The sequence below is a fragment of the Phaethon lepturus genome, unplaced genomic scaffold (genome assembly GCF_000687285.1).
Source record: "Phaethon lepturus isolate BGI_N335 unplaced genomic scaffold, ASM68728v1 scaffold10281, whole genome shotgun sequence".
Taxonomy (NCBI): Eukaryota; Metazoa; Chordata; class Aves; order Phaethontiformes; family Phaethontidae; genus Phaethon; species Phaethon lepturus.
The window spans coordinates 2054-12991 of NW_010515525.1; the positions used below are offsets into that span (position 1 = coordinate 2054).

The window sequence follows — 10938 nt, forward strand, 5'->3', positions numbered from 1 at the left end:
CTCTGGTTGGGCTGTCTGTCTCCTGGATTAAGAAATTATTCTCAGTGGACTCCAGAAGTCTCCCTGACTGCTTACAGTTTGCTGTGCTGCTTTTCCAGCAGGTGTCAGGGTGCTTGAGTTTCCCCATCAGGATCAGAGCCTGTGAGCATGATGCTTCCTGTACTTAAGTAAGAACTATTTGTCAACAGGCTCTACTTAGGCTGCCTGTAGCAAACGCCAACAGTGAGGTTTCCTTTGTTGGCTTGGCCCCTTATTTTTACCCATAAGCTCTCAACCTGTTCATCACTGTTTTTCAAAGACAGCTCTGTACAGTCAATCCATTCTTTCATGTAGAGAGCAATCCACCCTTTCCCCTGCAGTGCTCCAGTTGTGTGATTTGTCCCATCACATTTCAGCGATAGCGATTAGATTGTGTAGCTTTCTCATTGCACAATGACTTGCAGCTCCTCCTGCTTGTTACCCATGCTGCATGCATTGGTGTATAGAGGCACTTCAGCTGGGCTGTCAACCTTGTCACCTCTTGAGAGAAACATGCCCAAATTCCTTTGAGGCATTTCACAGGTGTTTCCCCAGGTGTTTCCCTGTTGGTTCCTAATACATCAGCAGACTCTCTTGCTCAAATATCCATCCCTTCCCCCCAATAAATCTAGTTTAAAGCACTGCGTATAAGTCTGGCCAACTTGTTGGCAAAGACTCTCTTGCCCTGCTTGGGCAGGTGAATCCCATCAGCTCCCAAGAGACCCAGCTTCTCAAATTTAGATTCTTGATCATAGAAGCCAAAACCTTGAGTATGGCACTAGCCACACAGCCAGGCATTCAACCTGTTCAATTTGTCACCTCCTTCCTCTTACTGGGAGGATAGAGGAGAACACTACCTGTGCTTCAGATCCTTTTAACGTTGCTGCAAGGGATATATAGCCTCTTTTGATGGTTCTAAGTTGCCTCATTGCAGTATCTTTGGACCCTACATGGAATAGTAGGAGCAGATGATAATCTGTAGGATTTGCCAGGCTTGCCAGCCTCTCGGTGACACCGCTAAGCTGATGTTAGCAAAATTCTCCACACTATTCGGAGACAAGTGTCTTGTTATAGCATATGATCTTTAAGATACTTAGCACTAATACAAAAAAAAAAAACCCCAACCCACCCCTCTGAATATGTATTACAGTTAATGCCTTGTTTTTATATTTCTTTACATGTGATATTAAAGATTTTAACTTTTATTTCCAGCGCTGTACAATATTGGAGACATGGTTCATGCAGCACGAGGCAAATGGGGTATTAAAGCCAATTGTCCATGTATTAACCGGCAGAACAAATCAGTGTTGAGACCAGCTGTCACTAATGGAATATCACAGGTATGTAATTTGAGGCTGAAATTACCTTGTTTGACATTATATTTTTAAAACCTATTAAAATGGTAGCTCCTGTAGACTAATCTAATGTGAAACACAAACTTTATTTTCTCCATATGTATTCTGAGTGTTTTAGCTTAGCAAAAATCTTCTGGGACTTTTTTTGGGATGTGTGCTGCAACTGTTACTTACCAAGTGGATATTTGGGCTAATACTCTTACGTAGAAGTTGGGTAGGAAGCCGTTCATATTGATGCTGTATCTTAAAACAAACCACTTTGAGTAGCTTGCAACATGAGCATTTATTTTGTTATGGTTCCTGAATGTTATGCTGAATCTAGAGCAGTTCTGTTACTGTTCACACAAAAAGTCCTTCTGTTGTTACCGAAAAAGTTGGCAAGAAAACCCTCTAACACTTAGTTTGAAGTTTAGAAGGCAGGCATTCTTTATTGCAGTGCTGGATGCACGGGGGATCACTCCACCTAATGTGCATACCCTGAAACAAAAGTTCATCCTTTATATACCTTAAAGGCATGAATATTCACACATTTTCTGAGAAATCAGAAAATAGAAATTTTAATAGAAATAGGCCTCCCTGCCTATCTACTACATTTACATAATGCTGGCATTGCAAAACTACATTACGCATGCGCGGGGGTCTCGGGTGGTTGTTGTCAGTAGTCGTTTGGGGAGTTAGCCCCATACTCCTTTTTCCCTTTTATGGTCATGGGTCTCCTGAGGATAGTTTCTTCTCCTTGGATGTTTACCCCTTCTGTTGTACAGCCAAGCAATTCTTTCTTATCAACCTTGTTTGAGCACTCCTGCTAGGATGTTTCTATTCTCAAGGTTAAGATATCTTTTCTGTACTAATTAATCTCTCAGTTCTTGCTCTTAACTCTTCTTTGTTTTAATTTCATGAGGCCTCTTGGTTCTACACGCACGCATTTCTTGTGATGAACTATTTAAACATAGCTGAAATGTTAGCATTGAGGCAAGTATGGCCTAAGGACTATGAGAGTAGGCTGTTAAACATAATCACACAGTTGTTATGCTAAGGAAATCTTTAAAAGTTAAACTAATCATGTAATCAATAACCTTCCAGAAAGTACATAAATGTATCACTATAAAAAAAGAAGTCAAAAAGCCTGGGCTTGTGTTAAAAGATGGCGTGGTAAGTATTCACACTGCAGTGCAAGGTCTAATATACACAGAGAAGTGGCTCCTGTATTCTGTTGCTACATATGCATTAAGGAACTCTACTGTGTGCTTAAAGTAGATGAACAAACAAAACCCAATGCATTGGATAACTGAAATGTCTCCCAAGTTGAACTCTTCCCTTTATTCCATATTTAGCAGTTGTTCCTATTTTTGTTTTAGCTTCCGACTATAAATCCTAGTGCATCAGTCTCTGGAAACGAGAGCACCTTTTCCACTGGAACAGGGACAGCAGGAGTGGGGCAACTAGAAATGGACACTGTTCCAAAATCTGAAGCAACTGATAGTAGGATAGAAGAATCTGCAAAAACAGAGACATTACCAACCAATAACACTGTTGAAATAAAGACTAACAGATCACTTTGTCCAGAAACAGCTCCATCGTCAGCCTTACACTGGCTTGCGGATTTAGCAACACAAAAAGCAAAAGAAGAAACTAAAGGTGAGCAGAAGACATGCCCTCTGGGGTTGCATAAATGATAACGTACTGCTTGGTTGCTGTTCTTTGTGAGAGTACCTAGCCCTAAATAGAAAAGAAGAGGGTCAGTTTTCTTCCTTTGCCTCTTAGAACCAGTTTTCTTTTACAAGCTTAGGAATACACAAAGCAGGAAAGATGATGATACAGCTGAAGATAGTGTCTTGTCATTCCCAGTTTATTTCAGTGCCAGTTCTTATATTTATTTTCTAAGTAATAAGCAGCTGGTATCCTGATTGTAAAATGATAGTAAATAATTTCAGATGCTGTTTTGTAACTATATAACTATTGAAGTAAATAAAGCTGTTTTGTGTGCTATGTGAAGAGTGCATTTCCAAAGAATTGAGAGAGTCTACCTGGAGGGTCAGATGAATGCTTAGGACTTCTTTAATACTCAATAGTTTGAGTGTGATTCTCAGTATGAAATAATTGTTTACAGAATACACCTCCCAGTTGTCAGCGGTGGTATGAATAACACAGGATTTATTCCTGTCCATATATCTAGCAGGAACTACTGTATATGTCAATGTTAAATGTTCATGATTCTTGCACTAGTTTTGAAGGGTTTAGCCACTGTAATATTTTAACTGTAGTCAAAAATTTGAAATATTTCATACTGAAACATTAATTCAGAAAGTCAAGGACGTGTTTTTTAAATTTGGTCTATTGCAAAATTGTGGTTTCTTGTGTATGAAACACTTTCAGATTAGATCTGCTGTGCTATTCAAAACCTTAACTAACAGCATACTAAGGGTAAAATCTATCTGAAGTATGTGATGTCTCTGATTCTCTTTGAGGTGCCTCATTCACTGTTGCAGTGATAATTTACCACAAGATTGTGTCAAAAGCCTATTTAATGCAAGAGAAAATAATTTCAGAAAACTTTGACCATTTGAACTTTGCCTTTTTTCTTTTTTTCTTCCCCCCCCCCCCCGATGTTGATATTTATCTTGCAGAATCAGGATCACTGAGGTCAGTGCTTAATAAAGAATCCCATTCACCTTTTGGATTGGATTCCTTCAACTCCAGTACAAAGGTTTCCCCACTAACCCCAAAGCTGTTTAATAGCCTCTTGTTGGGCCCAGTGACATCTAGCAACAAAGCTGAAGGCTCCAGCCTCAGAGACCTGCTACACACAGGGCCAGGAAAGCTTCCTCAGGTCCCATTAGACACAGGAATCCCCTTTCCTCCGGTCTTTTCTGCAGCTTCTACGGTAAATAATTTTGTATTCCTTCAACAATATCTGTTCTAGGGAAGAATTTCATGATGATCTAACAGTTTTCATCTAAATGTTTTTATAGTATCTTATTCTTAAATGTTGAAACAAATGCTGAAACTATCTCACCAACACTCACCAAGTTGTAGGGAATTTTGGTGCTGATTGTTAGTTTGTGGTTTGGTTTACGACTGCTGTGGAGAAGCTATTCTTTGCAGACCAAGAAAGTGAGTTAAATATACCCTTTAAATTGTTTATTTGAGAATCAGCATTCCTATAAAAGCTCACTTTAAATTCCGCATCTTCAAAAATATTTCAAGAGCATACCACAGAAAAAGACAAAAACCTAAAAGCAAACTAGTTCCTTAAAAAAACTTATGTATACTTGAAAGGCATTTAACATACGAATTCAAGAATTTCACGGAATCATTAACGTTGGAAAAGACCTTTAAGATCATCACGTCCAACCATCAACCCAACACCACCATGCCCACTAAACCATATTCTGAAGTGCCACATCTGCATGTTTTTTTAACCCTTCCAGTGATGGTGACTCCACCACCTCCCTGGGCAGCCTATTCCAATGCTTGACCACTCTTTCAGTAAAGAAATTTTTCCTAATATCCAATCTAAACCTCCCCTGGCGCAACTTGAGCCCATTTCATCTCCTTCTGTCGCTAGTTACTTGGGAGAAGATACCAACATCTCTACAAGGAAATTGTAGAGAGTGATAAGGTCTCCCCCTCAGCCTCCTCTTCTCCAGACTGAACAACCCCAGTTCCCTCAGCTGCTCCTCATAGGACTTATTTTCCAGACCCCTCACCAGTTTTGTTGCCCTTCTCTGGACATGCTCCAGCATCTCAATGTCCTTGTAGCGAGGGGCCCAAAACTGAACACACAAAAAAAAAAATTTAAGGTGCAGTTGCTGTTTCTGGATACTCATTTTGGAATAAGGATACTTTGTTTCTCTTTAATCTATTTTGGAGGAAATAACCTTAAAAAAACCTTGAACAAATCAATGATATTTGAAATGCTTAAAAGCATTTAGTTTAAGAGAAGGATAGATTCTGTAGAATTTATCAAGGCTTAGCTCTTCTTGGAGAATACTGTCTCCAAAAGCTTAGGCAGATGGAATGAGGACGATGGTGACATGGCTTGTCTCATAGCAGAATTTTTTTTTTTTTCTTCTGTGTCAGGCTGGAAGGATGGAACCTTAATAATAGTTCATGTTGTTTGTTTTTGGTAGAGGGAACTGTACAGCTGTACGGGAAAATATGTCACTGCTACAGGGAAATGCATTCAGTAATACTGCCTCCCCCAGCCCCGCATCACTGAGTACAGGCAAAGAAACTGTGATGACTTGTTTTAAAGCAAGTTATTCCCTCAAGGCCTGAGAGGGCCTGTCTCAACTTATATCCCTGTACCTGCAACTCTCACCAAGGTGCATTCTGTCACCACACTGAATCAGAACTATTGTGTAATGTCTTTTTTTAACTTTCTTGACTTACGGTCTTCACAGAGTAATTTACATTTGAACGAACTTGTGAGGAACTCTGGTCCAGGCCCCCACTTGAATGCCTGGATGCTCAGTATAGAATGTATATGAACAAATCACACCTGAGAAACAGCAGTTGTATTGGTCAGATTGAGAGGAGTAATAGATTGCTGCTCGTGAAGAGAATCACCTGAGTGTTTCTGGAGCATTGACATTCTGTTGTAAAGAGTAGTTAGCATTGACTGTAGTAGTTACCTGCATATTACCTATTTCATGGAGAGTTAGCGTAAAGTACATTTTTTAAGCAGATGATGTTATGATCTTGTCTTACTTGCATAAGACAAGCTGTAGAAAATTAATATAATCCCAAGTAGCAGTACAGACTGGGGACTGGCTAGCAGGGGTGTAACCCTTCTGAAAGGAGCTCAGGGTCCTGGAGGACAGCAAGCTGAACATGAGTCAGCATTGCACCCTTGCAGCTGTGAAGGCAAACTGTCTCGGGCTGCATCAGGTAGCAGAGCACATCAAGGAATGTGATTATTCTACTCAGCACTTGCTAGGCCACACCTGGAACACTGTTTCCAGTTTTGGTCTCCCCAGCTGAAGAATGACACTGAAAAATTGGAGGGAGTCCAATGGAGGGCCGTGAACAATGATTAAAACAGTGAAGAGCTTGACACATGAAGAGGGATTGAAGAAACTGGTTCCCTTCATCCTAGAGAAGAGAATGCTTTGGGGATGTTTGATCTTACCACATCTGACAGGTACTTGTAGAGAACATGGAGGTGCTCCTTTCACAAGGATTCACCGTTAACAGAGCAAGATGCAATGGACACAAGTTGCTTCAGTGGAAATTCTATCTGGATATGAGAAAAAATTCTTACTTTACATTCAAGCAGTGGAATAGGCTGCTCAGAGAAGTGATGTAATCTCCTTCCCTGAGAACTAAAGGTTTGCTTTGACCCAGCCCAGGGTAATTTAACCTGATTTCAACAGACAGTTATACCAAATGATCTCTAGGTCTGCCTTCTGACCTAGACTCTTCTGTATTTCCACGAATATTTTTTACTGAATGAATGTCTTCAGTTATGAACAGTGTGAGGTTTTAGATTGATAGCCCTGTATATGGTAAATGTTCTGTCTATTGAACTTTAGTTTTAAAGAAGATGGCAAAATTGTTCCAGTAATAGTTTTTTCGCTGTTGTTGTTCACTCAGCTTCCAGTCCCTGGTTTGCTTTTTTTGAGAGGTGATGCATTTTTTCTGCTAGAATGAGGAGCTCTTTGCTACGAGAAATCTATCACAACCCTGCTCCCTCCCATAGATATCTTGTGAATAATGATCCAGTTAGTGTTCATCTTCTGTTGAACTTACAAAATATATTTAGTGTCTTAAGTATCTTGCTATAGGCAGGGCTTTCTTTTTTTTTTTTTTTTTTTTTTATAGTTAGGAACACAATTTAAGATTGTGTTCTTGATCTCTCTTGATTTTTAAAGATCTCTTGAGGAGTTTTAGGCTGTCTACTGATGTTTCTATTAACACTACACATACAGGAAGCACTTTCTCCTCTCTGTCAGTGTTTACTTGATGTTCCCGTATTTGTCAGCTTACCTGTGCCAGGGTTGAATTCACTTTCTTAGTAATGGAATGAGGGAAATGGGGAAATAGAGTTGAGATATTAATGAAGTTAAGAAAAATGTGAACCATTACAGTACCAGTACAGAACCAGTAGCAGAGTTTAGATCACTTAAGTTTTCTGTTCCATGATTGTTTGCTGTAATATTTTTCTAGATAGCTTGTGGCAGGTTAAGTTTTACTATTATGAAACAGGGGAATAACTGTTTCTGCTCTTGCTGGATACATGCCTGTCTCTGAGCTGATTTGTTTACTGTTGCATGGGGGTTTTTTTACTGTTGATAGCAAGATATCCATGACTAAAATCTGAATGAGAGCAGATATGTGTTAATAATATGTATGCTGTTGCAAGGCTGAACTTACTCTGGATTTATATCTCCTAGGGGGCCAAAGGTAAAGCCAGCCTGCCTAACTTCTTAGACCATATCATTGCTTCTGTGGTGGAAAATAAGAAGACATCTGATGCTGCAAAACGAGCTAGTAATTTAGCTGACACACAGAGAGAGGTGAAGGAAATGGTAATGGGCTTAAATGTGCTGGATCCACATACTTCCCACTCTTGGCTGTGTGATGGTAGACTCCTTTGCCTTCATGATCCTAGCAACAAAAACAACTGGAAGATCTTCAGGGAGTGCTGGAAACAAGGCCAGGTGGGTGATGACAAATAGCCAACCCTTACTGCTTACAAGTATCCTGAAATTTTAACCTGTACCTTGGTTCTTGACAAGTCCATTTGAGCTTTGGCCAGTTGCTCCTGCGTGAATATGACAAATGAATATTTCAACTGTAGCACTATAAACAGGGGACACAGCGGCCCTGTCCGCTCCATGCTATACTGACTCAAGCCCATGTGCCAAGCACATTGAGTTTTTCTCAGCTTACCAGAATGAGGATGTTTGCTGTGACAGCCTTTGTAGTTGTGGCGTGGTTCATGCTGAACCTGCTCTACTACAGCCCAGTAGTGAATCCACTGATTTCCTGCATGCATCCTAGCATCTACCCCATACTCAATGCTTTATAGCCTCAGGAGAAGCTCCATTCCTTCCAACTGCAGCATGTACAAGAATAGAAGTGCTGCATGCAGGAATTTCTGCTGAAATTTTTGAGTGTACTTGATGCAGTGTCTCATCTTGAGCCTACAGCCTATGTGAACCCAAGTATTGTTTTGAACTCAGCATCTCATGTAATGAGCACTCTCCTGGTTGTTCTGAGGGATCATCATCTGGTTAGGCCTTCAGTCAGGAGACTGGACCTTAGACCTGCTGCCAGCATAGCCACTTTTTCAGATCTCAATCCATAGTGCTACAGCTTAGACTTCTTCAGAAAGTCATAAAGATTGGCCTGGTCAGAAAAGCTGAATCTTAAAAAATGAGTGAGTAGCTGCTGCTGCAGAGGATGTGCACCCATAACTCTAACAGAATATGGTGTCCATCAGTGTTCAAACTATGTTCTTGGCACTTGGTTCTGCAGCTACCTCTGGCACCGTTAGCTTCACTGACTAATCAGAATTGAGACCATTTGTGCTAGACAGTTACGTCCCACATCACCTTTTCTGGAGAAGCCCTTGTTGTCAGCTGTTCTGTTACTGTGCTAATGCTCTTGTCACTCACATTCCATACTTATTTGTGGTTGCTCACAAGACATGTGGACTGCTGAGCTGTGGCTGAGGAACAGATTAGGCTTCATGTTCCTCTTTTGGCATTCAGGGTCCATTCCTGCCAGAAGTAGAGTACTTTTCAGTTAAGTTTAGCGTGTCTCATGGGACTGCACATTTTCTGGGTCCCCGGGGCACAAGCATAACTAGCATGTAGACATGAGAACTGTGGAGAGGATTGTGGCACCACCAGCCACAGAGTTACCAGTTCTGTCTCTGACTCCTCTAGCCAGCTCCTGTAATAGGTGGAAGATGCTACTGTGCAGCACACCCTCGCTTGTCTGACTAGAAGCTTAGCTTGCTGCTGGTATTGCAGTTATCTTCTTGTCCTGATTTTTTTTTTTTTGGAGTGCACAGGTGTCTGTCCTTAGACAATTTTTAACCTGTTGCATCTTTCTGATTTATGAAGGATTTCAGATTGTGCTTTGGCAGTACTGTGGTGTCAGTTATCTGCTTGACTTGGCAAATTGCTCCTTAGTTTCTGGTTGGTATACTTGGATAATTTTCTTAACCCTCTGTGTCAGCAAATAATACTATTGTCTCTCTGAGGAGGATCCTAAATTTTTTGGGAGCTACTTTGCAGAAGATGTGCTTGTCAGTTTCTCTGAAAATGAGACTGGTTTATCAGCAGGTGCAAGATGTTTCAGTAGGCCAATGGGGTTCTTGACTGTTAATGAATCCTGAGAGACTCTTTATGGAGTCTAGAGATGTGATTATTGATCTTCTGTCAGGTGTGTAGCTTACAGTGTGCGTCACCTTCCAAGCTGGTGCACACTCTGAAGCTCTGGCAACAGCTGTGATGCTCATGTACTATTTGTGACCCTCTGTTTTTAGGCTTTGCCCCAAGATGTCCTATTGATGTTTTTGAGTGACTTTATCATTCAGAAGACCCCATGTATAGCAACGGATTAGGCAGGCCCCTTGCTCATTCAAGGCTTCTGCAGTGGTGTTGCATTCAAGTGAGTTTCCTGCTGCAATGCGGAAAGCGATCTACCTCTGTTACTCCTGCACAAGAGGGAGCAAGGTGACCCGGGCAGGCATCACTGTCTTGACAAGGCTGTTCTAAACAGAATTTCTCCAAGCAGAGATTCTCTTAACAAACTCTACTCCCTTGGCTGACATCCTCCTGTACATCCCAGCTGCACCTCTAAAAGTGAAGTCAAAGAACATTAATTCCACCACTATTGCCCAGATCATCTTCCCCTTCCCATTTTATGGGCTGGAAAAGGTTAGTTGGAAAGAACCTCTTAGCTACCTTCCCCAGCACAATAAATGCACACTGGACACTAGATCTGAGCCATGTGAAGATCTTAGCTGTGGTAACATCCCAAATTGTTAAAAGAGAAAATTCTTTTCCCTTTAACAAATGGATAATGAGTGGCACTCTTCCAGTGTCATGCAGAAAGAGCAACATTTTTCAACTTCTTTGTCTTAGAAATTGTCAGCAATAAGTTAAACTCTGACTTATCCCACAATTCACTGACAAACCATAGGATTATTTCTTTGTGGAGCTGTTCTTCAGGAGCATTTTGCTGTCCTGAACATAGTTGTTGCTCATGTGGGGATACTGTCGGGATTCTCATCCTGTAGCAACCTGTTCTCTTCTGAGTTTTCATATTAGGCTTTCTCTTTTTTGAGATACTGAAGATTTGGGCTGGTGTTGGAGGTTTTTAGTTGTTTTATTCCTGTAGTTTGAGAGCAGATCTAGCAGGAAGTGTCTACCAATCAAGTCTGCTATCCTTTTCTCTTGCAACCCTAGCTGTGTTCTTCACTACAGAGAGCATTTTCTTTCTTCCATGAGAACTTCTCTGCTTAATAGCTGGAAGGGTTCTCCTAGGTTAAGTAGGGAGTTTGTTTGTTTGTTTGTTTGTTTGTTTTTTAAATTGTTATGTTCAA

General features: G+C 40.8%; 1 protein-coding gene across 1 annotated transcript in view; it reads left to right on the top strand.

Annotated features, from left to right (window-relative positions):
• Nucleotides 1–1230: 1230 nt before the first annotated feature.
• LOC104627506 (lysine-specific demethylase 3B-like) overlaps nucleotides 1231–10938 on the top strand; it is a gene marked incomplete at its 5' end in the record, with an annotated part of 26776 nt that continues 17068 nt past the window's right edge. The window contains 4 exons of the mRNA XM_010295796.1: nucleotides 1231–1358; nucleotides 2732–3011; nucleotides 4001–4257; nucleotides 7772–8038. Of these exons, the coding sequence (XP_010294098.1) occupies nucleotides 1231–1358; nucleotides 2732–3011; nucleotides 4001–4257; nucleotides 7772–8038 (932 nt within the window). The remainder of the gene's footprint in view (nucleotides 1359–2731; nucleotides 3012–4000; nucleotides 4258–7771; nucleotides 8039–10938) is intronic.